Genomic DNA, 26,869 nt, shown 5'->3' with positions numbered 1-26,869 from the left:
GCATGACTTTCCTAAGTGATGCAATTAGTTAACATTGGATGATTATAGTAGTGTAGACAGCAGTGTAATTGATCTTAATTGTTTTCAGAGTAAGAGAAAGCATATGGGCCCCTCAAATAAGTGATTCGTAGACAGCTGCTGTCCACATAACTCGTCGACATGAGGGTGTAAGGCTATGGGCTATCTCTTTCTCATTCTTTTGTTTCCCTAGCCAGCATGTCTCCCTCAATAGTTAGACTGGGAATACAAATTTTCATCCATTTCCTTAATGAGTTGGCATTCATATGATCAATAATTAATCGTTAATATCTCACAATACAAAAGGCAAATTTGATGAAAGATGCAGCACAGCCCAACTAAACTGAGTGTAATAATAGTCATTGTTTAATCAGTTAGATAGATAGGTAGATATAGATTTATGCAAAGTGCCTTCACTCAAAATTACTGCTACTGCTCTCTCTCACCTGTTTTTATTTACCCTAAAAACCTATAAAGAATTCTATAAAACAGTGTTTTTCTAAGGATATGGGTGGCTGTGGCTCAGAAGGTAGAGCGGTCAACCACTAATCAAAAGGTCAGTGGATCCTCCAGTCTGCATGTCAGAGTTTAAGTAGACAAGATACTGAACCAGAAATTGCTCCGGTGTGAGTGTGTGGATGGGTGAATGTGTCATGTGTTGTAAAGAGCTTTGAATGGTTCGTAGACTAGAAAAGCACTATATAAATGCGCTTACATGAATTAGATAAGACAAAACATGTACATAAAAAAGCCTAAGTCATTCTTGAATCAACAAAAGTATTGTTTAACTCCTTTGCCTTACTTATGCACAGAGTAGCAGGCATCACGTGCTTACATCTGTTTGGTTAAGGGTTATTTAACATGTGAATAATGAAGTAAGACAAAAACCAGAAGGCTCGGCTGCCCTTCTGGGAAAGCCAACTTTGTATATCATATTCTTTACAATGATTAATCAAGCAATTAATAATTAACATTTGTAATTTGGAGTGATGCTCATTCATGCTTTCATTGGTCATGCATTGACTGTGACAAAGGGACTTGGATTGATTGAAAGTGGGATTGCCTTTGGGGTTCTGATTAAGTAAAAAAAAAGTGTTCAGCTGAAGGCTATTAGCTGGCCCTGCCCCAGAGGTCCAGGGTTTGGGCAGCTTATCCATCTTTTACTCACCCCTTGGCACTGTGTCCCTAGGTAGGCGATAAGGAGCCAGCCATCACACCACATATTGTACTACAAAAGTAAAATGGATTGTGCTCTTTGGTAAGGGTGTGAATAATCAGCATTTAGCTCAGTTCACAGTGACTGGATGGTTGTAAACAGTATTTAGCCTGTTTGTTGTTGTTTCTCATAAATCGTGCTGTTGTAGAGCAGAGTGAGAATTGCACATGTGGTTTGCTGCTGATGGATGTTTGGCGCAGAATAGATGATCTATTACAGAAGAAATGTTTATAATAAACTTTATAACTCTGAGGGTGAGTAAGAGACGCAGTGCAGCCTTGCAGACACAACAAATGTGACAGAGGCATGCGTTGAGACTCAGGGTGCAGCAGAACATGTTAATTAACTTTGGGAATGTCATGCATCTGTGCAAGAAGCGTCTGATTCTTTGGTAATAGATGTCTCTGGTTGGAAGGATAAGTTCACTGAGGTGAGATTGTCACTGCTGGCCAGGGCTGCATGAGTTACTCATAAACTACACGGAGTGGATTCCACAGCCATGTTTGAGTATGTTGGTGGGGTTTAATGAAGGCTTTACTGGTGCTCTGAGTCACCAGCTGATGACGGAGGCAGCGCCCTCACAATTACAGGGTGTTAGGTTGCTATTTAGAATGAACCGCTACCAGAAAGAGTAAGCACTACATTTTCATTATTGATCCAAAGTCGTGAGTAAGTAAGTTACTTTCTTCTTCGTCAAAAAATTAAATGAATATTTCATCTATCACATGTCAGTCAGGGCTCCAGACTGACCCCTTTCACCTCCTCCTGAAACAATCCCAAAAAAACATTTTAAGTGCCCTAAAGTGAACCTAAACCATTCCCAAATCAAAATGACGGTGCAAAGCACTTGGTTAATATCATGTGTATTTTTGAGCTGTCAGTGACATAGATTATGTAAAGCACTTTGTATCGCAGCTGTGTCGTGCAGAACTGGACTGACTAACAAAAAAGACCTCAATGTGTGAAAGTAACTATAGTAACTGCATGAGAAGAGGCGCTCTATTGTAGTCAGCACGCGATTTATTTTGTCTTTTGCTAAGCAGTAGTTATACATACATAGAAAAATGCCCTTTGTCCCAGAAATGTCACAGGTAAGATCTCTGTTGGTCCCACATTTCCTGTCACCCCCAGAACAACGGGACAATGTTCGTCTTGAGCCCTGGTGTCAGAGAATAATTGGGAAAAGTATTGGTCTGCTGTTGCTATCAGTCATGTGTCAGCAGTCAGCCAGCTGTTTAAATAGCATCTACACGAAACCGACTCAGCGTCACAGTTTTTTCCTTGTTTCTCATGTTGCTGTAATGTAGTCAACTCTGCATCATTCACCACAACCACGCAGTCAGACTGATGGCAGAAAAAGTGGCACCAATCCCAGGCATTGTGGAGTCTCCTTTTCTACCTCTGCAAGTGTACCTTTCATCAAGGCATTACATCACTTCAGTCTGCTCCCTAAAACTCAGAGGTTTTAATTGTCCGTCCAGAGACCCAGAGTCAAATGTCACTTTGTCAGTCACACCGCTTGTCTCAAACTGCCTACCAGCAAAGCTTACTGCATTGGAAATGGTGATGGAAATGGAGGGCAGCACAGCACAAAGTCGCGTGAACCTGCTTGCTGCTCAGATGCCCCCATCGGTGGTGCTGAATTTTGTTGACGTAAACTACCTTTGAGCCAGATGCTAGTAAAACCTCCTTTTCTGGGAGAGACACTTGGTGGTGTGTTAGGATTTTATAACATAAGTGTCTCGAGGAGGCACGCTTCTGTCTTTGACGGTGTGGGAATGTGACATTTTGGAGACTAGATACTCCATCCTGACAAGTTGAATATTGAACTCTCAGTTGACTTGAAATTTTCAGGTACAGCTGTACATCCACTGAAATGTGTCATGCAACAGTTAATGCTAAAAACCACAGGACGACGCTATGTGTGTTTGCGTGATCTTCATGGTTTTTCAGATATGGTGGAAACGCAAACAGGAAAAGGCAAAAGGGACTTTTCTGTTCCTGACTTCAGGTTCTGTAAGGCAGAGTTGTCCTTTCTGACAGTCCCCAGAGTAAAAGGACTGTGAAGGTGTGGCATGTAAAGGATGATCCCCAGAGACAGACTGACGTCAATGGAACACAACCACCAGCAGGTTTACAGGAAACATGGAGGTAGCTTTAAGCACATCCTCATCGAGGCAGCAATAGGGGCAAAGTGCAGATTTGTTTTTCAGATAGGCCATGTTTATGGTTTTATGTTTCGGCACTTGACAGGCGCCAGCTGGCTTGTATTTAGTAGCAGAGTTTAATCTTACTTGCGTTTTCTCTGAAACCTCAAGTGAGAGCAGGTTTTGTCATTCTAAGCTCCTTGTTTTTTCTCTCTCTCTTTTTTTTTTTTCTGTGTCCTTCATCCATCTGCAGTCAGCAATAGGAAGGCTCCTCCACCAGTCCCACCCCGCACCACATCCAAGCCCCTCATCTCAGTGACGGTGCAAAGCAGCACCGAGTCTGCCCAAGACACATACCTTGACCAGCAGGACCGCGGCAGTGAGGCCAACAGCCAGTCAGGACGCAGCAACTCCTCTGACAGTCTCTGTAGCATCCGCACGGGCAGTCTGGCTAAGAGGACCCAACCTCCACCAGCCCCTGTCCCTGCTTCAACCCCTGCACCCGCCGCAGGCTCTGTACCTCCTGTTCCAGCTCCCCGTGACCTCCCTCCCACCACATCTACCGCCACCACCACCACTTCCACATCTACCCAGCCCCAAAATGACACCGTGAGCATCTGTGTCACCCTAGAGCAGCCCCCGACTGCACCCAAGAGGAAACTGTCCTCCATTGGAATTCAGGTAAGGATTGTCTACTTTTCATTTGCATTGGGATACACTCATACTGGGAGAAGACTAAAGCCACTTTCACTGTTGTATTTGATTGGTTTTCTGTTGTTTTTTTTTAGGTGGATTGTGTTCTGCCGGTCTTAAGAGAGGAACCACTCCCCCTTACTGCACCCCTCAAGTTTCAGTCAATTGGAGTTCAAGTGGAGAACGGCAGGCCGTAAGTATGCTCTCACAATTGAAGTAACAGTAAATGGTAACCCTAATGTGTAAGTGATGTCAGTGCTATTGCTCAGCCCTAGAGGACAGAGACTCCTGTCTGTCTGCACTCGTCTCCTGCTTTTCCCTCCATAGCTGCACACACTTTGTAGCGTTCCTCCTTCTTTCACCCGTTTGGTTGGTGAATCTGCAGTGTGTGCAGCAGAGTGTTGCTGAGGTCATTCAGCAGTCAGCCTGGCAGCGGCACAGCCACCCAGGGCACTGATTGATGTCCTTTTACTCTTGTTTTGACTGTAGAGAACTGAACATGTTGAGAAACTCACCATTTAAACTTTTCCAGTGCACTGTAATTTCCCTTAATCACATTTGTTTGACAGCCCGCTTCCTTTTCTCCTTCTCATTATCTCTGAAGCCAGAGCTCCGCTAAGATTTTATGTCGTATGCCTGATTTGTTGCTAATTCTCTCCTGCTTACCATTCTCAATATTGTGTATTTTCTGACTCTCTGCGCTCCTTTGTTATGGATGACACTGCACCATCAGCCGCCATAATGTCATGTCAGTTCAACCCACTGACCCCAAACTGTTACCGTGGAATGTATTTGACACATCACTTCGTCATCTTATTTATTTAATGTCTGTCAGAATCTGATGTTTATGCATGTCTCTGCAGTCTCAGCCGGGACAGCAGCATGGCCTCCAGACAAAATACGGAGACAGAGCCTCAGGAGCCCCAGGACGCCACACCCACAGAAAACAACACAGCCAACTGCACCAACAGTCCAACAGTGAATACCACTGCACCCAACACACAGGACAAAGCCATGGAACAGCAGCCCCTGAAACACACCTCGACCCCAAGCAGGATATCGACCTTGTCCCAGGAGACCCTGGACCCGGCTTTAGACCCCTCCTCTCTGCCACCGCCAGATCCCAGCCTGGAGTCCGGAAACTGCAGCGCTCACGGAGATGCTGTTCAGACCAGCACGCCAGCTTGCCTCCGAGATGGCAACTGGTTTCTGAAGCTGCTGCAGGCAGAAACGGGACGCATGGAGGGCTGGTGTCAACAGATGGAGCAGGAGACCAAAGACAACAAGCTGTCAGAGGAGGGTAAGTGGAAGAATTGTACAAAGCGGCAATCAGGACATTAAGGCCCTGTTTGCACTCATCACTTCAAGGTTCTTGTTTCCATATAAAATTCACATGAGATTTAAGACACATTTGTTTAAATCGCTGATGTCACTTTTTCCTTATGCTTTAATGAGACAGGGAGGATAACAGCTCATTTCAGTGTAACTCAGCTGCCATTATCACAGTGGGCAGACCCTGTGACAGGCTATTTCCACAGACTGCTTACTTATGGAAGGAGTAAAGATAACATATATTTCTTGGAGAGACTGATGCATTTACACCTCTTTAGCATCTGGCTAGAATGGCTCTCAAAGCAACTCCCGAGGTGGTTTCATCAGTTAGATTTCAATCCCTCTGGAATGCTCCATGGATGTATTCACGTTTAGCTTTTTTGAGGAGGGATAACTATTAAATCAGCCTAAGAAGCATGACATGATTAAGACCCCATTTCCACTTACTCCCTTCATGCTTCTTGGACAGATCGGGTAGCTGTCTGACCTCAAAAAAGATGAGCAGGAATCCAAGAAGCATTCGAGACAGGGGTGGTTTGTGACGGTTTCTAGCCAGACATCGATGAGATGTAATTGCATCCACTTCTCCAAGATAAACATAAACATACTCCTCCTATTGTGTAACTATGTCAATAAGCATTCTGCGGAAATAGCAACTCGCTCATTTTCTTAATACATCCATGATCTGCCTCCTCTGTGTCTGTGATAAACCTAGCTAAACTTATTATTGTACCTAAATTGCTGAAGTGCAGAAGTTATTCTGACTGTTACCAAACAGTTTTGAGGTGCTTTCGCATCTCCTTCTGGGCCAGAGGAGGGCCGACCCTGATTTACATGTAGCCCGGGTATTGATTGTGATCAGATCTGGCCAACAGAGGTGCATATATTTGGATAACTCTAAATTAAGGTGTGTTCATCTGGATTTCAAGACACCTGAACTAATAGTGTAAATGATGCCTAAGTGTCAGTGTTCTCCTAATGACTCCATTTACATGTAAAGTCTTTAGAGACTCGTGCCATATTTTTTAGAAAGTAGGTAAGGGGGATTTGTAAAGCAGCTTTCCAGATCAGACGTCACAAAGTGCTTCGCTACATCAGACAAAAGCGAGATGTGAAACAGAAAGACAGTTTAAAGATAGTGAAGTACAGGAAATAGCTTGTCAAGCCAGTGACGTAAAGAGCTGAATTGATGTCCCGTTCGTGAGGTTCACAGAAGGGGGATTAGGTCAATGCTCGTCCATGTTGACTGTGGACAATGAGGCAAAGCACGACAGTCATTACTGCCATTGACTCACAGTAACGCTGCTCATTAGAGTGGGAGTAAGCTTTGTTTTAGCTGTAATAGAGCCTCCGCCGAGTCATTTCACTTCTTCATCTCCCTGAATACCACTCAGGCTTTTAGGCACATCTATCTCTGCAGTGTCTTAAATATGAATGAGCAAGGAGCGGACTAGCTGTAGAGGCTCCATCAGATTATCATTCCTCCTGCTCTCTGTGGACCTGAATTATGAATTTCCATTTACATGCAAATATTAGGCGGGAAATAGCTGAATAAAGAGTAATTTGTTATCCTCCCTAAGATTGAGATAATATATTACTTCTAAGGAAATAATTTACTGTCACAGAATGTGAAAATGGTAAATGTTAAATATTTTATTACAAGACAGCTGGAATAAACTCTACATGGTCACCCCCTCTTATGTTTTGATATGGCTCTCTAACCCTTTTATAGACTGTACGTACTCTCTGGAACTCAAGAGGCTCAAAATGTTTCTCTTGCCTCTCCAGCTATTCTTGACAGCTTGATGATTTGTCATTTATCTCATTTGCAGTGTTGGGGACGATCCGCAGTGCAGTCGGCAGTGCTCAGCTCCTCATGTCGCAGAAGTTCGAGCAGTTCAGAGGTCTCTGTAATGAGAACTTGGTGAGTGGCTCCATTACATCCAGCTCAATCCCTCTTTTGATACACTCCCCTTCTCACTACATGTTATTGTTGGCCTCTCAACCTCTTGCTGACCCAGGTTTCTTTCATCTTCTGTCCTGCACACACTGACATGCAGAGGTCTTCGTATTACATTAGAAAGGAAGTCAAGCAGAAACATGAGATTCTTGAAGATTTATGCAGTCAGATATACGGTGATAGATTTTTGTGTGATTGTCCAGCTGTTCCTCCCAGCCAGGTTTTCTCCGCTAATGGTCGAAAGCTGAAAGCTGTGAAATGTATTTTCTCTTCATCCGTTTGCTTGAAAGGAAGCTGCTTTGAAAATACAGATGGATGAATTCATCTCCTCTATACTGTCTCACTGTCCTCTCACCAGAACGTAAACGCCAACCCACGACCAACAGCACAGGATCTGGCAGGTTTCTGGGATCTGCTGCAACTCTCAATAGAAGACATCAGCATGAAGTTTGATGAGCTCTACCAACTGAAAGCCAACAACTGGCAACTTCCTGAGAAACCAGAGAAGAAGGTGACAAGTCGAGTTGTTTCAGTCAATTAGTTATTGAGCCAAAAGTTCATCTGTAACTATTTTTAAAATCTGTTAAATCCTTCAGTCGTTTTTTGAACATTTGCTGGTGCCAGCTTTTCAAATGTGAGGATTTGCTGATTTTCTCTTTATATCATTGTAAACTGAATTTCTTTGGGGTGTTGGACAAACAGTTTGAAGATGTCAGCCTTGGCTCAGAGTATTTTTGACGAGTCAGTTAGTTGAGAAAATAGTCAGAAGGTTAATTGATAATGAAGATTTTAAGTTGCAGTCTTAAACTCGAGGCTTGAGCAGTTTAACTTTGTTTAAGCTGAAATGTTTACTCAATGCAAATGAAAGTATATTAGCGCTGCTAGAGGATGTGTTTTCAGCTTGGACCACGCTGTTCCTTATTCCTTTCCTTCTGACGTGACTTCCTCAGGATGAAAACAAGCAGCTTCCATCATCTGTGCCAAAGAAGCAGTCTAAGCCCAAGCTGTCAGCGGGGAAGGACAGGAGCGTGGACTCAGCTGTGGACAAGCAGCGGCAAGAAGCCAGGAAACGGTTGATGGCAGCAAAGCGCGCGGCGTCAGTACGACAGAACTCCGCCACGGAAAGCGCTGACAGCATCGAAATCTACGTCCCCGAGGCCCAGACCCGCCTCTGAGAGCGAACCAGCAGCGATCATCGAGGAGCAATCCTGACCGACACCAGACACTCATTGACACAAACACACAGACAGATCTGACACGAACACACAGACGTACAACGGATGCACAGAGGCCGATCCCTCAGAGCAGCACAGCTGATGACAGGAGGAACGTGGGCATCGCGGGGCACACAAACAATCCAGAATAATGCGGATCATCAGCCAGCTGCCATGGGACAGAAATGACCTTGACAGATGTTTAATACTATTGTTATTGTTATTATTGACATTATAATAATTATTATCTCCTAAAGTATAGCAGGACTGTCTTAAATGTGCAAGTATCATGGATAAGGACATCCTGTACCTTGTGAGCTGAAGAATCTTGGTATCCCAGAAGTTTACTCTCTTAAAACTCCCTTCACTGCTGAGTCTACCGGCAAGCTGTGGCTGCCAGGTTTACGAGCTGAGCTACCATCCACACACACTCAGGACACACATGCAGGTGTACTCGCTGTCCACAGAGTCTTCCTGTTCTCTATTTGTATTAGGCTGCCACTCGTTGGGTGTGGTGTGTACGCTTTACTGTGTAAGAATTATGAGACGGTGTTAATGTACTCAGAGGTTTAAAATGCAGAGAACCAGAGGAAGGCAGTAGCATATATATTAGAAATATCACACTATTACAATGTTGATTTTGTAAATGTTGTATACCAGATTATTTGTTAGAAAGAGGTCAATGTTCAGTATCAAGGTAGTTTTTTATAGATTGAGTACATGTACCATCATGATATATTCGCACTTGATGCAATCATTCACTCCACCCCTCTCCCCCCCCCCTTTTTTCACAAATGCACACTACACAGTCTGTGTCTGTGAACACCCATTGTTAAAGTCTTACATTGGTTTGTTTTTGTGAAGGGATGTGAGGAATGAGTGCCCAGCCAGTGAGCCACAGAGGAATGTATGAAATGTATGCATTTACAGCTCATGTGTTGACTTGATCACTGCACTTTCCACTCACCTCAGATCAAGTTTGCCCTCCTTTGTTCTGCCTGATCATTCTGACTTTCGCTGCATCCTTCACGCGATGTAGGGGACCAAGACATTCACCACTTGATATGGCATTCCCATTCAACCGGACCATGTGTGATAGGGTGGGGGTATACTTGCTACTGGAAAGGCAATGGAATAGCATAGCAATAATGAAATCATGTTAGAGCAAGCAATGCAATAGGTACCCAGTCTTAAATTATTTAATTCAGCATTCCCAAGAAGACTTTGTTAGCATGAAGGATGAATGTTTATTTCTCTTCTGAACTGACTGCCCTTGAAATGTTTAAAATCTCAGGTTGAACACAAACTCAACAGTAAAAACCACTATGGATGGATTATTTATTATAGAACCATAAAATTAATTGGTAGAGCGCTCCGAGCCTTCGCCAGATGATTCAGTTCCAGTGCTACTCGGTGTTCTTTAGGAAGGATGACACGTTTCGGTAAGGGTTGTTGCAGTGAAGTGCAGGTTTAATTGGACTTCCTTCACTCCTCTTTCAAGCAGCTTGAACTCCCACCCGCGTTTGTTGAGAATGAAAACCTGTGGTACATTTTCTTTTTATTTAAATTTTAACGTCATTTGACACGTTTTGTGACTTTCATCCAAAATGAGGTCAACCTAAACATGTCTTGACTTCTGTAATTATGATTAATGGTGCTGCGAGGGACTTCATATTGTGCCAACACGGCAGTGATCGTCAGCATTTCAGTGTCATTTGATAAAGCTTTTATTTAAAGTAATTTTTTTTATTATTATTTAATCTGCTCAGCAAAAGTTTGTGTTTGCATCAGCTCACTCCAGATGCGCTATGCCTTGTCTCTGTCTAAACTCATGACACTTTGATTATGGGACTGGAATATTTTCCACGTCTCGGTTTTCTCAAATGGAAACACAAGTGCCAAGGGTCCATGAGTGGAACAGGGCATAGCAGACTCTCATGCACAAGTGTAGGTGGACTCACCAGTTTCTTTGTTTTGTTATGTCTTTTTAGTAAGAGCTGGCTCTCCCCCTACTGGTCAGTCCTTGCGCGACACTCCAGACATCTTGTTAAGCTCCATTTTGAATTTTTAGTTAACATCAAACAAGAAATGAAGTTGAACTGGGAATGCTGACACAACACCAAGTTGTTGATTTTCTTATTCTCTTATTTGTATTACATCAACAATGGACATGTGCATTTCATTGTCCAAAGAAATCATTAAACATCCCTTTGCTACATGTCCTGGTCATCATTCTTGCTGTCTTTTTTACTGCTCTCATCCATAATACAACAGTAATATTAGCTGCTCAGTTAATATTACACACAAATAAATCATCATTAGATTAGACTTTCTATTGTTACTGTGTAATCTCTAAAAGCATGGCCTTCTTACATATAAAAATATACAAAGATCCTTGCCGGTGAATTTTCAGTACTCCTTTAAATGAGTCTTGCAAATGATCTGAGACTATTCAATCTGTGTAAGGCATTCAGGGTATGTACTGTGCGTAAAAGTTTCTAACTGTGACAAACGGTGGAAAGTCCTCTCCTTTTTCATGTCATTGAGAGCCGGATCCCTTTATTTGCCCACACGCTGAACTTTAAGAGAGCATGACCTGATCAGGGATCTTCAGACAGTTTGTTTACCAGTACTTCCTGAGTTTTAAAGGGCTACAAAATGGACAAACGATGACCAGAAGGTGCAACTCTGGAGGCAGATGATGTGGATGTGCTGCTCAACCGCCGTGTGAACGAGGCACTATTCTCCGCTTAAGTGATTTCTTGAAATTGCAGAATTGTCCGAGACACAGTCGATGCCAGTTGTCGTGAATACTTTTGGGGTAAAAATGGGGTCATTGTGCAGGCTTGATGGACGGAAACACAGTGAGAATCACGAGCCCCTTCTGACTCCGGTACCCGCCCTCCACTCTGCCCTCTCAGAGATCCAGCTACGAAAATGAGCAAAAACTATGTAGTTCCAGATTATCTTGTACTGACGAACGTTATTTTACAAAATAAGCACATATCTTACAGACAAAGGGTTGTTTAATGTTATGGTGTAATAGTTAGACACTGTGAGGCTAGCTTCTTTTAAGAGAATAAAACAGTTGTGATTGCAATGAGTTATGTGGCATATTTTCTGTATGAAATAAGCTGTAGAATTAAAGGGGACTGCCACTCAGTTTTGGAATGCATGTATGGTTTTCCTTCGATATATGTTTTAAACAAATTACCTCAATTCTATCAATTGTTCTTGGATCTGGAGGAGGAAAACAGTGTCCAAAAACCTGTCTTTGTGATCCCAAAGCCACTTTTGTTCTTTTTCTTTTTGTGCTTTTTATTGTTTTATAACTTAAAATAAAACAAGGGTCAGCAGAACACTTTCATTTTCTCCACCTTAGTACGTGGTCAAAAAATATAATACAGTGTACAGCACAGAGACATGCACCATATGACCAAAAGCATACGGACACCAGTGTCCACACTGTGTTTTTGGTCTGGGGGTTTTATTCTCGATCTCTTGGTTCCAGTTAAGGGAAATCTTAACGCTACATATTTTAGACAATAGTGCGCCAACAGTTTGGGGAGGGCCCTTTCTTGTTTCAGTATGACAATGTTCCAGTGCACAGACAAGGTCAATAAAGAAATATTTCTCTCCGTTTGGTTTGTGCAACAGCTTGACTGACATGAGTGGCCCTGACGTCCACCTCATCCAACACCGTTCAGATTAATTTGAACACTGACTCTAAGCCAGGCCTCAGTATCCAGCCTCATTAATGCTCTTGAGGCTGAATGGGAGGAAATGCCTCCAGTCAGGATCCAAAATCTTGTGGAGGGAAGGCAGCAGTGTGGAGGCTGTTGCAGCAGTGTGTTCAATGCTTTAGGAGTGAAATTTTCAACAGTCAGTCACGGGTTTAATGTGCAGGTGTCCACATACCGTGCAATCAGATCAGTTGGGAAAACATGGTGACACCAGATTAAAACAAATGGAGAAACCCCTAAGAATTGCAGTCAAACAAACAGTGCTTGCCTCACCCCCACATATGTGAGCATCCTTCCACCTCGCCTCCGCTCGTCCTCTCATACCTCACCTCGAAGGATCCCTTGTGGGGATAACACATAAGATCTGATTTTCATCTACTCTGCAGCAGTGATGGAGGGTTTAGCACCATGTATTCTTGCAGCTGAGTGTTTGAGAGACACTAAATAAACAGCCATTTCTGCCAGTGCTGTATTTGTGGTCGTGTATGCCAACATGACTCATTTTTGTAGGAGTGCTTTCCAGATAATCTAATAAGCAATAGTATCTGAAGTTTGATTCATGATGTGACACCAGCTGACTACAGGGTTTTCCTGAGTGAGTGAGAGCACAATTCACATTGCAGTGCTTAATCAGAAATGTGACCACAATGAGAATATAAGAACTCTTTCCTGTAACACAATGGCTTCATAATACTGACTCCAGTACCACGTGACTGACTGAACATGAACTTTCTACATTAAGTGACATTCTCCTTTAATGAACAGGATCACGAGCACCTCCTTCCGTCACAACTACTGACCATAGCGCCTCCCGCAGTCCTCATAGTGAAGGCGCAATCTTCAGCAGGAGGCAAGTCAGCGGAAGATAGCAACACAAGACTGCCTTCAAAATAAAATGTAATCATTACTTTTAATTATAATAATGTATTTAATAAATAAAACAATGGATAATGCAATTTTGCATATAGAGCAGCCTTCTTTTACTTTTAATACTTACAGTACATTTTGCTGCTATGCCAATACTTACTATGTATGTACTAAAATAAAAGTTTGCATGCAGGACATCTACTTCTAATGTTTTTCACTGCAGTAAAAGATGTCTGTACGTCTTTCACCACAGATTATTATATGCTGAAAACATTTTTTTATATAGATTAATTATTGCTCAGAAATTCTAAAAAGGCGTATTTAATTTTGTACTTAATACTTGATGTTATTGGGAAAAAGTATTCCCAGAGGTGCTGTCTTTAAAAGATTTTATTTTGGAATGTATAACCGGAAGCCGTAGACAGTAGTGAACTTCCGGTAGCAGCAGTCACCGGGATGAAGGAGGAGCTAAAACTTCCGGGAAGAAGAAGGAGCCTCCGGCGGCGGTGAAAGCCGACTGTTGGCACCCTAACAAAGACCAAAAAGACGCGTATCTCCAGGCACCTGCTGGTTGAGGTTAGTACCGTCCCAGTGCCCTCCCTCCTCGCTTCATTTTACCGCTCCGCATCTTTTCTTTGTCTTTTTAAACGACATTTAATTTCCGTAAAAGCAGAAGTGATGAACTTTGAGGGCCGAAAGTGAACGTTAGAGCTCAGTGTTAATGTGGAGGAGCTGACAGACCTGCAGTGAGGCAGAACAGCACAGATAAAACGCCTGCTCTTTTACAGACAGGTGTCCTCCAGGTAGAAATATTGACTTAACCTGTTACTTTACTGGTTTGACCTGATTATATTTAACTAATTTGCTATGTGTGGCTGTGTGAACATGTCATGTTGGGCTTTGAAAAACGGTGATCGGCATTTTCCCACTGTTTTCTGGCATTTTATAGATCAAACTGTGAATCAATGAAGCTCCAAAATATTCAACAGATTAATTGTTAGTGGCCCTGAAACAAGTGAGCAAGCAATTGATCATTGATATAAAACAGTGGCATCGTGGTTATTTTTTTCCTCTTAATTAACTGTTGTTTAGTTCATAGTGAGCTTGTAAAAAATACTTTTGTCTCCCATGTCTGGTGTCCTCGATGCATTCCTGCAAGACATTACTGTACTATCACCTTACACAGCATCTGAACATCAGCTGGCGTTTGACTGTAACCAGCTGTACCATCAGGTGACATGATAGGTGTGACGATGATGATGTGATACAGCGACATCCTGTCCTCAGAGAGATGCTGACCTCGTCTTACCAGTGACCACAGCTTGCTGTCCCCCAGACCGTCCGAGACAGGACAGCAGGACGCAGATCATGGCTGGCAGACAGCAGAGACCCGCAGACAGCCCAGCAGAGTCCAAGAGGACAGACCAGAGGACCAATGAGAAGAAGTGCTGTGAGTGTTTTTTTTCCCTCTGCGTGCCCTGAAGCTGAAACGATGACTCGTTATCTGACACATTAACCTCCTCTGTATTAATTATTGAACTCTGTTCACTTACTTGCTGTGCTGTAACACCGCACTCCAAACAGTTCCTGTAATCACATGTCTCAGTCTGCAGGCCATGAGTAAGGAGAAGCGATAAGGTTTCAGCAGGCATTGATTGTTAAATGTCGACTTTGACGCGCCCTCTGTTATTCAAAAGAACGTGTACAGTGTGTGGGTGTGTTTGTAACGGCAGGTACCACACACATACCTTGAAAGCGTAGTGTATTGTAAAGAGCAGGGTCCATGATCAGCTGTGTAAAAATGTTGCTGAGCTCGGCTTGATTTTATCTCCTCAGTGAGAATTTGAGGAATCTTTAATGTGAGGATCTGAAACGATTCCATCAAAACATGTCCTGAGCCCAAACATACTCCCGCCTGCTGACGCCTTACTCTCACAGACATCTGCTAGAAAAAATCTCCAGTCAGGTCTGGTCTCGCCGGGTTTTTGTTATGACACGCTTGTTTTCCCTGAGCTGAGGATGGTCCTCAGGGGACCTGGACTGAAAGAACAGGGAGAGAAAGAAACAGGGTTTCATGTCCCAAACAAGGTTAGAGTGGAACTGCTCACCGGGTAGCACAGCAGCAGGTCTTTGGGAAACATTAACCGGCTGGCGAGAGATGACGGTGGAAATGTTAAGATACACGTTAACGTTGGACGTTGGATCATTTCACAGCCCTCCCTCTTCTTGCTCATGTGTGAGCAAGTTTAAAGTAAGAGTCACTTAACAGTTTATGAAGGGGGTTTGTAGGTCAGATGTCTTTGTATGCTTAACAACAAAAGTCACTGTGTGTGTGGTCATTGTGTGTGTGTGTGTGATTTGCAGCTTGGGCCTCCTACATGACCAACTCTCCAACTGTGATAGTGATGATTGGGTTGCCCGCCAGGGGGAAAACCTACATGTCCAAGAAGCTGACACGCTACCTCAACTGGATCGGAGTGCCAACGAAGGGTCAGCACAGAAGCAACACACGCCATGTTTGATCCCCGCTGTAACCTTTGATCTGTCTGCAGGAAATGAAGCCGCTGAGAATCGGTTTCAGATTTGATTCAGTGCCTCTGAGAGTCCTGGGGAATGTCAGAGTGATTGTAAAATGAAAGTATTTCGTGATGTGCACCTGAAGGTAGCTTAAGGCAGGTTGGCACCCTGATCCATTTTTCCTTCATGAAGCCTGTTATGACATTCAGAGATATTACTTTGCTGAAAATCTTGCGCTTAAGGCTATGCTGTTTTAATGTCGTAATATTTATGTCAGCGCCCCTGAATGAGCGGCCCTGTTTGGAGTTGTGCACTTATGTTGTCATATAAACAGAATGCAGCACCGGGAGAACTGGTTTGAGGTGAGAACACACTGTAACCCTTGTCACGGTCTCTGCGTGTCTCTCTCTCTCTCTTTGCTCTGCAGTGTTTAACCTTGGAGTTTATAGGAGAGAAGCCGTGAAGTCGTACAAGTCCTATGACTTCTTCAGACATGACAATAAAGAAGCAATGGAAATTAGAAAGTGAGTAAAAGAGTTCCTCTTCCCCTGAATCTGCTCTTATAGATGGACTCCTTTCCCACATTCGTCCCCCTGCATGTGCTTCAGGGGAGTTTCTGTCCTGATTATTCAGCTGTGGAAAACACCTGCTTCACTTTCATGCATGCAAATGCCTCTTTTGACTGCGCAGTGTTTGTCTAACAAACGGCAATACAGTTATTACAGCGCATTGTGTCCTGAAGATGCATTCAATGGCTTTGATTTCCCGATCGATGTTCTCATTGTGTTTGCACAGACAGTGTGCCTTGGTGGCGCTGCAGGATGTCAAGGCCTATCTGAATGAGGAGGGAGGTCAGATCGCTGTAAGGACACACAGGACTGTATTTATATTTGCTGTTAATTTAAATCTGATTTGGTCTGAATGTCCTCTGGTGTCTTTCAGGTGTTTGATGCCACCAACACGACCAGAGAGAGAAGGGAACTCATCCTTAATTTTGCAAAAGATAATGCATACAAGGTGAGAGATGCGTTGATGTCTATGTCATTTTAGCTCAGATAATAGATTTTTATATGGTTTTCTAATGATTATCGTCTTGTTTTAGGTGTTTTTTGTAGAATCCATATGTGACGATCCGGATGTCATCGCCACAAATATCCTGGTATATGATGCATTCATGCCTTTGAGCTCAGTTACGAGCAGACTTGTTGTCCTGGCGTTGTTAGATGTCACCTTGAATCATCTCTTCAAATGTCTCTCTCACAAAGGATGTGAAGGTGTCCAGTCCAGATTACCCTGAGAGGGACAGAGAAAGTGTCATGGAGGATTTTCTGAAGAGAATCGAGTGTTACAAAGTGACGTACCAACCTTTAGATCCGGACGAACACGACAAGTAAGAGGCCACTTTGCCTAGGGCGCTTCTAGTTGCATTTCTTGTGTCATTTTGCTGTTAAGGACATGTACTTGCAGAAACTGTCCAGCAGGTGGAGACAGAAGCTCATTTCTTGCTCAGATGGTTTTTATCTTGAAGGGTTTTGATGTGAGGAGCTGATATACAGTCTTTTGTTGTTTATTTTGTCAGAAGTTGAAGTCATGTGATTTCAGGAAAACCAGACTCAGAGCTTGTTTTTTTTCTTTTTTAACTCCTGCCAACTGGCTGAGTTGCTTGATTTTTAAGTAAGTATTTAACTGGCGATATTTTCAGAAAACCACAAGGTATGTGTATTAAAATAAATAAAGCAACCTAGCTGAGAATAGCCCCACATGCTTAATTAAATAGTTGCTGACCTTCCTGAAACTCTGACGTGTGTTGGATGAAATATCAGGATATTTAGGCTACACCACAAGTACAAGATATCCCCTCTCTACCCTTGAGTCACTTTCCAGATATGTTTGTGTGATTGACTCACTTTCTCTCGTCCTCTCCTCGCCCTGACCCACAGGAAGCTGTCCTTCATCCAGGTCATCAACGTCGGCCGCCGTTTCTTGGTCAACAGGGTGCAGGACTACATCCAAAGCAAAATCGTGTACTACCTCATGAACATCCACGTACACTCCCACTCCATCTACCTCTGCCGGCACGGAGAGAGCCATCACAACGAGGAGGGGCGCATCGGGGGAGACTCTGAACTGTCGAAGAGGGGGAGACAGGTGCTTTAACCGGTCATCTCACCCTTATGTTCCCTTATGAAGACAGCAGCATCTCCAAAAGTCTTAAAGGGATAGTTTGACATTTTGGAAGTTCACGTATAACTCACATCTGTCTTTTTAAACACGAAGCTACAGCCAGCAGCTTAGCTTAGCTTAACTTCACATAAAAACTGTGAACAAGGGGAAACATGTAGGCTGCCTCTAATTCTTCTTCTTTTTCTTTTACATGGTTGAAACCAAAAAGATATAATGTGTTAATGAGCTATTAGTTTCCACCTGTTTCTAGTCATTGTGCTAAGCCAGTGTTTCTCAATTCTGGTCCTCGGGCCCCTCTGCCCTGCATGTTTTGGATGTTTCCTGCTTCAGCACACCTGATTCAAATGAGTGGCTCATTATCAAGCCACTGCAGAGCTTGATGACGAGCCGGTGCTAAGCTAAGCTAAGCTAAGCTAACCAGCTGCTGGCTGTAGCTTCATATTCAGATATATATGAGTGTGGTAGCCATCTTATCATTTAACTCTGGTTACAAAAGAAAGCAAATAATGTTTATCAAAGTGTTAAACTAGACCTTTGATATGACGTGCAGCATAATTTAACAAGCTTTTATAAATTTTGTTTATCGTGTGAAATCTACAACTAAGTTTCGAGCTTTGAAACTTCAGTTCGATGGTGTGAATAAAATTGTACTATAGTTATTAGTTAGTTATTCTGCATTACGGTGTCACATCTAAAGTCTCTTTCATGTGCTCAGTTTGCAGCTGCTCTGAAGGGTTTTGTGGAAGAGCATCGTCTGACGGACCTGAAGGTTTGGACGAGCCAGCTGAGACGCACCATTCAGACGGCAGAGGAGCTGGGAGTCCCCTACGAGCAGTGGAAGATCCTGAATGAAATAGATGCTGTACGTCCCCCGATTTCTTACAGAGAGGACGCAGTGAGGGTGTGTCACAGATTCTGAGTGTTTTTATGACTTTGTGCTTCAGGGAGTGTGTGAAGAGATGACGTATAAGATGATTGAGGAAACATACCCAGAGGAGTTTGCCTTGAGGGACCAGGACAAGTACCATTACCGCTACCCTGGAGGAGAGGTAAGAGCTGCGTCTTCCCTCTAGAGTGATGTCTGACCGCTCATGTGTGATCTATGAAAACTAACTCAAAGTAGTGCTGTCAAAAATATCGCGTTATTAACGCAAATCAATTTTAACAACGTCATTTTTTTTATCGCAAGATTAACGCTCTTTGTGACCTAGTGAACTTGTAGTTTTTTATAAGTTGTGGTCACTGCTAGTAATGTAAGAAAAACATAAATATTTTAATTGTTTGACAGCACTAACTCAAAGAGAACAAAGCTGAACCGTATCATTTGATTTCCTGAACCTTTCCTCTCTCCGCAGTCCTACCAGGACCTGGTTCAGCGGCTGGAGCCGGTCATCATGGAGCTGGAGCGCCAGGGCAACGTGCTGGTCATCTGTCATCAGGCCGTCATGCGCTGCTTGCTCGCCTATTTCCTGGACAAGAGCGCAGGTTAAATGCACAAACATGATGCACGCCCCGACAGAGCCTTGCTTTCCAAAGACACATTTACTATTGAGTCTGAAAGCTGTTTTTTTATCACTTATCTAAAACCTCTATGATAATTTTACTCAGGGGACACGTGTTTAACGGTGCTTTAGCAAAACAGCTTGCTGAAGTAATTCAAGGCCTTATTGTTGCCTTGAGTGCTGGAAAATAGTGTCAAGTTGCCGCTAAACTAAACGTTTCTGAGGGGGCTGTTGAAGACACACTGGAGGGATATTCAGCACCACCTGAAGTCTAATATATCAAGTGAAAGCCTTAATGAGGCAGCAGAGCTTCTGCAGCCGTGATACAAAGCTAACTGGAGCACAGGAAATGCTCCACTTCGGTTTGCAGATTTACTGTAAAACACAGCTGGCAAAGTGCAGCCGGAGTGGGCGAGAAACAATTTGCAAACCGCACCATCATTACAAAAACACGCACAAGGGCTCTGTTTTTGTTGATGTGTCTGAAATGTGACATGCAACAGCACAACATTCAGGCCCGTCTGTGGCCTTGAAATGTGCTTTTCTCCTCCGTCTGCTGCCTTTGCGGATTTGTGACGGTGCAGTTAGCGGGCCGATGAAATGAGAGCAGCGCCTGATTGAGGGGAGGCGTTTGTGTTCGAGGGAAAAATAAGCAGCTAAAATAAGAGCGCATATGTGAACCGCAGGAGGCAAATCAAATGTAGATATCTTATTTACTGTATGTGCAGGAACACCAGACGTCAGCTAACTAGTCAGACTGGCTGGTGTTTTCCAGCCGTCATGTGACCTTATTCTGGACGTCCATGTGTCCTAACAGGCTTAGACATACAGGAAGTGAGAAGCTTGTAAGGAGGTGCCGTGTGTTCAAAAATAGACCCTCACAGCTATTAGATCTCTAATTACAGCAGGTTTACCTGAGGGTACTTACAGTGGACTGGGTGAACATGTGACAGAGCACCACCATGGCTTTAACTGCTGGGGCCAAATGTGATCAGGGATGGGAGTGAACTGCTGTCTGCCACAGTGGATCTGTACGTCGGATGAAGCCTTGTGGATGTAGTTTGATGCACTTCAAACACTTCTTGGATGCTGATGTTCTCCACGGTGTTTAGCAATAACAATGAAACATGCATACAGCACATACAGTGCTGTGTATGGTGATATCTGTGGGGTTTCTTAAAAGCAGTGACACTTTGACAGGATCATCAACGCTAACAAATCTTTTCTGCCGTAGTGGAGAATTCTTGTTTAAAACACTTTTATTTTGGTTTTTGTAAAACAAGGAAACAGAAATGAACTCAGGCCTTTGAACCTCGTTCATCTTAAAGAATGATGCTTGCCTGTAAATACATAAAATATCCGTGTTGAAATGTGCATGAGGTGAGAAAACGTGAATCATGAGCGGGCGGTTCGTGCGGAAAATGCAGCTCAAAAACAAATCCGTCATTAGGCTTTGGCAGGCGCGTTTCGTCAGGCAGCAGAGGAAGCGGTCGCCGCTGCAGCATCTGTTTAAAGCCTGAACCACAGCGAAAGCCGCCAGTGTGGGTGCAGCTCTGACTGGCGTTTTATCCCACTGCATCCTCCTGTGGGACGCGTCCTAACTCAGCATTCGTGTGCTGTTCGTTATAGAGCTGTACAGCGGAGAGACATGTCATCCCAGACATGGAGAACAGTCCTCTCACATGTAGGTGGAAACACAAACATGACGACACAACCACGGCGCAGAAAGTCTCACTGTTTTTGTTTTCATTGGCACAGATGATCTACCGTACTTGAAGTGTCCCCTGCACACTGTCCTGAAACTGACCCCTGTGGCTTATGGTAAGTCACGTCACTGTTCATCAGCAAAACCTAACTTTTTCCTTTGTGGGGTCGTGACCAGTTTGTCTCCTGTCTCCCTCGACCAGGCTGTAAAGTGGACCAGTTTGACCTGAAGGTGGAGGCTGTCAACACTCACAGGGACAGACCATTAGTAAGCTCCTGACCTTTTTATTACTGTGAGACATGAACACGCGGCCGGCTCGCTCCGTCCGTGGTCGTGTCTGCGCAGCCTGAAGGAGAAGTTTAACCCTTTGAGCCGTGACTGGACGAAGCGCTCTGACCAGGGCTGGCTTTGAAGAGTCAAACCAAAATTGCACACTGCTGTTTCAGCTTTCAGGAGCCAGATATTGTCTCTCAGACGTCCTGGCATCAGATGCAAAAAACTCTATTTAGGTTCTCAACAAAAACTGTGTACTCAGAGAGATGCGTGGATCAGGGCATGTTTATATTTTAGGCTTTAGAAATCTCAGCCATTGTGAAAGTGGCCTCACATGCACAATCTCTGACTTCCACAGCCGTTAAGAGGAGACACCACTTTATAGACATAGTTTAACATTTTGGGAATCTTGCTTTCTTTAGCAGAGTTAATTGAGAAGATTGATGCCGCTCTCATGTCTGTCCTTTACATCTGAGGTGACAGCTAGCGGCCAGTTAGCTTAGCTTTGCATAAAGACTGAAAACAGGGGGAAACAGCTAGCTTGGCTCTGTCTGAAAATAGTAAAATCCTCCTACTAGTGCCTCTAATGCTGTGTGGGTGACTCTATTTTGGCTTGACGCAAGAAATAATCCAGCACATAAGCCTCAGTAAAAGCTGCATTCAACACACAAGATGTAAAATGTTCATTGCAGTGTGTCAGAGGTGCTGGAAGGCAGATTGAGATAGAGCCAGGCCTTAAACTGTAATGAGTAATTCACAATTACATGTAAGAATTGAGCATGGCTCTGGCTATTTACAGCGCCTGTGTTCTCATGAATTCATCGCATGTATATAAACCATCATCAAACACCAGAAAAGTAATTAGTGATCGGTCTGTTGAGTTCATATTTAAAGAGATTAAGGAGTATAAAATGAGGAGAACATAAGAACAGGGAAAAAAACGGTGCCTTCAGTGTGAATAAAGAGAATAATCAAACTGCAGACAAAAGCGGTTAATGAAAATGAAGTTTAATGAATGTGTGACAGGCAGCTCACTCTGGGTTAATCAGAGCTTTTTAGCTGAAAACAGCTTCCTGCCTGATGAGGACACTCAGAGTGAAATCAAAACAGTGAGCTGAAAGACGCTGAAGTGCTCTGCGGAGGGTTCAGGTTCATCACTGTGAGCCAGCTCAGCCATTGTTGATATGAAAATGCTAATTAGGACTGAGTGTTGGCGCATAAATCCGGGAATCTACGTGTCACACATCCCCGTGCCTGTGTGGTTTAATTTCCTAATCAGACGGGTTTAGAGTGTGAGTTTGTGCTGATGAGTGACGAGTGTTGAAACCTAGACAGAGTGGGTGGCAGCACCTAACCACGCTCACCGAGAAACCTCGTAAACGGGTGAGAAAAGCTCCGTCTGAGACCAACATCACGGCTGTTTGTCTCTGCAGCTGCTTTTCTGTCTTTGCCTTCTCACCGTCACTGTCACCGCAGCACACACTGATTTCAGACCTGCAGCAGGAGAGGTTAGATTAGCAGAACATGAATAAAACATGGTTTAAAACGTCCACCTTCCCTCTTCTTCCTCACTGACCAGAATAAAGCCAGAACAGACGCTGTGCCGCCGGCTTTCCACCGACGGAACAGCTTCACCCCTCTGTCCAGCCAAGACCAGATCAAACGACCTCGCCTGTACAGCGTGGGCAACCCTCCGCAGGCCCGCACGTCCCAGGCCCCCACTTTACCCAGCATGCAGTTCTCTGAGGCGTCCGAGGGGGCCGAGCTGCTGCAAGGCGAGGTCAGTGCTGTGGATGCTACTGTCTGTAAAAGAGCTTCAAACATGTTTTAAATGGAGGGGAAGTAAATGATTCACACAAACCCTGCACCAGTTACGGCTCTGGACGTACTGGGACATTAACGTGAAATTGGGAATGTGGTGAGGAGAATGGGAATAACAAGATAAATAAATGTGTGTCAGGATCTTCACAGATTGAAAAACTAAGGAGATAAAAGATAAAAGCAAGTGAAAGATTTATGTGATCAGCTGATTGGAGGTGAAGTATGAAGCTTTATGGCTGTTTTTGAGCTAAATGTACTTTTTTCCAGTGTGTTTGTTGCCCACAAAGTGACCTTTATTAATTTCACTGCACTTCAAAGACAGGAAAGGGACAGAGAGGGAGTGTTTGGCTCTGGCTGCTGAGCTCAGATTTTAATGTGAGCGCAGTAGTTCAGTCAGTGCCAGTCCAAACAAACGCCTCATTCCTCTTTGGTTCGGTGTTTTCATTAATCTGCCTCCTCTCCCATCGCTCTGCATCCTGCAGGACTCCGTGAACGGCTTCAGCGCAGCAGACGCCAACGACTGCGTTCGCACTTAAAGAGGTATTTTCAGCCTTTTTCCTCACATCTGCCACATGGGACATCTGAACTCTCCTCCTCACGCCTTCTTCTGTCCCCGCTTCTCTCAGGCTTTTCTCCACACGGGTGTATCACCAGATCTGAGGACCAGCAGTAAAATCAGCCAGCTTCAGCCACCACACACTCCACATCTGTGTCACCCTGAACGTGTTATCTGTTTGGTTTTTGTCGTGTAGGTTCATGTGTGTGTTAGCGTCAGTGCGCACCTCCATGCGTGAATTGATGCCTTTGCACACAGCCTTCAAATCCACCTCAGATGTATGATGTAAAGACGTCGTGAAGACACTCCACACTCCACACACTGTAGTCTACAGTCACATGATGCTGTGTTAGACATTGATTGTAAGCTGTATACCTCATTCGAAGCTCACTGTAAGACTGTGCCTCTGTTGAAGGAAGCCATGCACAGCCTTAGTTTTTCCTCTTAAAGCTACTTATTTAAACATTCCCACGAAATGCCCATCCTTTGCTCGGGTGGGCTGACGAGGTGTAGTAATAATTTTATATGGAAGCGTCATTTCGAGCGTATTAAATGGAGGCTGGGCTCGCAGACAGCAGACACAAGCTATAAAAAGACAAGAAACGTTTGGTCTCGCTCTGTAAAACGCAGCAGCTCTGCTCGTCCCCCCTCTCCTCTCCGGTCATGCCTGCCTGTACGCGGTGCCTTCTGCTCCAATAACAGCTTTAATATATTCAGCCGCCCACTGTGATCGTGTGAAGCTGATCTGATTTGAACTCCACAAAACCGATGCAAATATTTTGAGTTTTCAACAGCACTGGATATTTAGGAGTTTTAATTCCTCCACAAAGAAACTGTATGTTTATTTAGGACTGTGCAGAAAACATCCATTCACATGACTGATTTTAATATGAGGGATGAATTAATCGTTAAAAAAGTGCCTTTATTTAAAGGACTGCGAAGCTGTGACCATTGTAATCAAGAGTATTTCAAATATTTTAGCATCTACACGATACGCAAGTGTGTGTTTCACCTTAACTGAAGGATCAGCAATAAATCTGGACGTCTTAAAAAGTCTTACTGCACTCTGTGCTGTGCGTGGTTCATGCAATAAAGTTCATTTTAAGCATTTTTTCACGCTGGCTTCTGTTTTTTTTTCCAGAGTCTTTGGGATTATTGTGACCTCAGAAAAGCGTTCACTTTGGTGAAGAAGTGTGTGTGAGCTCATTGGGAGTATCCTTCCTGTTTGGTGGACGTCGTGTCCCCAATGAGCGGAGACACGGACATCACCCGCGCTCAAAAACAGAACGTGACATAAACGATGTTTTTACTGTGTTTCACACACGTGTCAAAAAAAAAAAAAAGAAAACATGTAGATAAGTCAATTAGATGTTGATGGTAACACTTGGTGTTGGTCAGAATGATGTTTATTTATTATTTCAGTGGGAATGAGACAGAGGTAAGACCATTTCTAGTTTGGAACTAGTGCTGTCAGGCGATTAAAAAATTAATCTAATTAATTACAGGATTTGTAATTAATTAATCTAATTAATCGCATTTTAATCTCATATCTGCTAAAGGTCCCCAAATAAAGAATTTGAATTCTAGGACATTACAATTCACTGACATTCACATTACAGCTGGTGAATTCTTTTCATCACTGTAGTTCTCGACGGTAGCTGGAAATCAGAGTCAGATGACGCTATCTGAAACGCCTTTTAGGCCCTCGTCTTCCACGATTGAAATCGGCCTGCAATCACCAGCAACCCACTTTGCGATTGAGTTTGTCAGTTTTTCTGTCGTGGCTTTGCTCATTCGTTTTCCTAACGCATCAAGTGTGGATTGGCGGAGTGAGCTCACGGTAGCACTAGCGGCACTAGCAGCAACTACATGTTTACATGTGGCGTTTAAATGATAATTCAGGCTGGAGCTGCTACGGTGATAGGAAAATCCTTTTTTACACAAGGTACAAATCACTGCGTTCTTGTTAATAGTCCCGTCTTTGTTCTTTTTATAAATAAACTTGCCGTTCAAAGGTCCAAGTAGGCTTGCCTCGCTCTCCGGTGTCGCATCCGCGTCTGTTGTCACCCTGCTTTTGACTAGTAGCGCAGGTAGGATGCAGCCTACGGGTCACTCAAAGGGCCAAATTCAAAATGCTTGCGCATTGACTTGCCACTCATGATTAATTGCGTTAATTTTTATAGCGCGTTAATTTGCAGCGTAATTAATTAATCTAATTAACGCGTTAAACTGACAGCCCTATTTGTAACCAATCAAATGATCCATTTTGTGCAACAGGATTTTCTTAATCTCACAGATTCAACACTGACATCCGGTATGATCACAAACATGATCACAGAATCACTCTGACCTCTTACACTTCTATAAATACGCACAAAGCCGAGCTGCACGCTCAGCCCTGAAACAAGACTTTAAATGAATATGATTTAACAGCTGTGTGAGTCATCGGGGAAACGTCAAGCCATCAATTGTATTTCAGAGGATTTAATCGAGTTTAAGCGAGTTTCTGTGACGCCTGAAACGACCCTGAATGAGTGGATTCAGATAAAAAGCTCTGATTAATTTCCAGGCTGATTGCAGACGTTAAACAAAGAATGGGCTGCGGATATTTACAGAGAAAGAGACGCACTCCAATGTGTTAGTCATTCTCAGTTTTAGAGAAAAATACTATTGAATAAATAAAAAGAATGTGCATTTTATGCGATTACAGCCTTTAATTAATGAAGCTTGAACTGGATTCAGTTTGCTTTTAACCGTCCAGCTGCTGAGGAGTCCAAACATCTGCACCGTGTGTCAGAGGGACTCTCTCAGAGTGACACTCCTTACCTGCTGAAGCACATTTAGAAGCTGAACGCTGGGCGGCAGCAGGTGGAAATAATGGATATTTCCCACTTTGTGTTCACGCTGCTCTTCTTTTTAGACGAACATGTTGTTGTTTACTTTCTCCTGTTCTTCAGATGGCTGTCCAGCAGATTGTAACTCATGAAGACCTCAAAACACAACGTTTATGGCTTCTGATCCCCACAGACGAAGCAATGTCTTCTCCTGGCCTCATGTCACAGGTTGCAGTTAGTTGGATAGATGGATAAATACATTATTGATCCCTTATGGCAAATTACAG

General features: G+C 43.6%; 2 protein-coding genes across 8 annotated transcripts in view; both read left to right on the top strand.

Moving 5' to 3' along the window:
- The window catches only part of dlgap4a (discs, large (Drosophila) homolog-associated protein 4a), an 80,479-nt gene extending 69,681 nt beyond the window's left edge, over nucleotides 1-10,798 (top strand). For all 6 annotated transcript variants that reach the window (XM_070968115.1, XM_070968118.1, XM_070968117.1 and 3 more), the window contains 6 exons: nucleotides 3,635-4,062; nucleotides 4,170-4,267; nucleotides 4,938-5,374; nucleotides 7,239-7,330; nucleotides 7,725-7,877; nucleotides 8,317-10,798. In XM_070968115.1, the coding sequence (XP_070824216.1) occupies nucleotides 3,635-4,062; nucleotides 4,170-4,267; nucleotides 4,938-5,374; nucleotides 7,239-7,330; nucleotides 7,725-7,877; nucleotides 8,317-8,541 (1,433 nt within the window). In that variant the 3' untranslated portion in view covers nucleotides 8,542-10,798. The remainder of the gene's footprint in view (nucleotides 1-3,634; nucleotides 4,063-4,169; nucleotides 4,268-4,937; nucleotides 5,375-7,238; nucleotides 7,331-7,724; nucleotides 7,878-8,316) is intronic.
- A 2,853-nt stretch (nucleotides 10,799-13,651) lies between these two features.
- On the top strand, nucleotides 13,652-24,860 carry LOC139335459 (6-phosphofructo-2-kinase/fructose-2,6-bisphosphatase 2-like). Of its 2 annotated transcripts, none has more exons than XM_070969069.1 (17): nucleotides 13,652-13,766; nucleotides 14,478-14,640; nucleotides 15,555-15,680; nucleotides 16,135-16,231; nucleotides 16,503-16,569; nucleotides 16,650-16,724; nucleotides 16,810-16,866; nucleotides 16,973-17,097; nucleotides 17,648-17,855; nucleotides 18,607-18,753; nucleotides 18,836-18,940; nucleotides 19,247-19,376; nucleotides 21,152-21,214; nucleotides 21,301-21,365; nucleotides 22,951-23,151; nucleotides 23,675-23,732; nucleotides 23,819-24,860. In XM_070969069.1, exons 2-16 carry the CDS (start codon nucleotides 14,559-14,561, stop codon nucleotides 23,726-23,728), a joined length of 1,602 nt encoding a protein of 533 aa, XP_070825170.1. In that variant the 5' UTR covers nucleotides 13,652-13,766; nucleotides 14,478-14,558; the 3' UTR covers nucleotides 23,729-23,732; nucleotides 23,819-24,860. The 2 variants fall into 2 exon arrangements, with proteins under 2 accessions (XP_070825170.1, XP_070825171.1); XM_070969070.1 differs by lacking the exon at nucleotides 13,652-13,766 and adding an exon at nucleotides 13,952-13,993.
- Nucleotides 24,861-26,869: the final 2,009 nt, after the last annotated feature.

The sequence above is a fragment of the Chaetodon trifascialis genome, chromosome 8 (assembly GCF_039877785.1).
Source record: "Chaetodon trifascialis isolate fChaTrf1 chromosome 8, fChaTrf1.hap1, whole genome shotgun sequence".
Classification (NCBI taxonomy): domain Eukaryota; kingdom Metazoa; phylum Chordata; class Actinopteri; order Chaetodontiformes; family Chaetodontidae; genus Chaetodon; species Chaetodon trifascialis.
This window is presented reverse-complemented; position numbering and strand designations above follow the sequence as displayed.

Coding starts and splice junctions, on each gene's coding strand:
- LOC139335459 (XM_070969069.1), top strand. CDS start 14,559: ATGGCTGGCAGACAGCAGAGACCCGCAGACAGCCCAGCAGAGTCCAAG. Junction 18,754..18,835: donor TCCTGAATGAAATAGATGCT/GTACGTCCCCCG, acceptor TTTGTGCTTCAG/GGAGTGTGTGAAGAGATGAC. Junction 21,366..22,950: donor CTCACAGGGACAGACCATTA/GTAAGCTCCTGA, acceptor CTCACTGACCAG/AATAAAGCCAGAACAGACGC.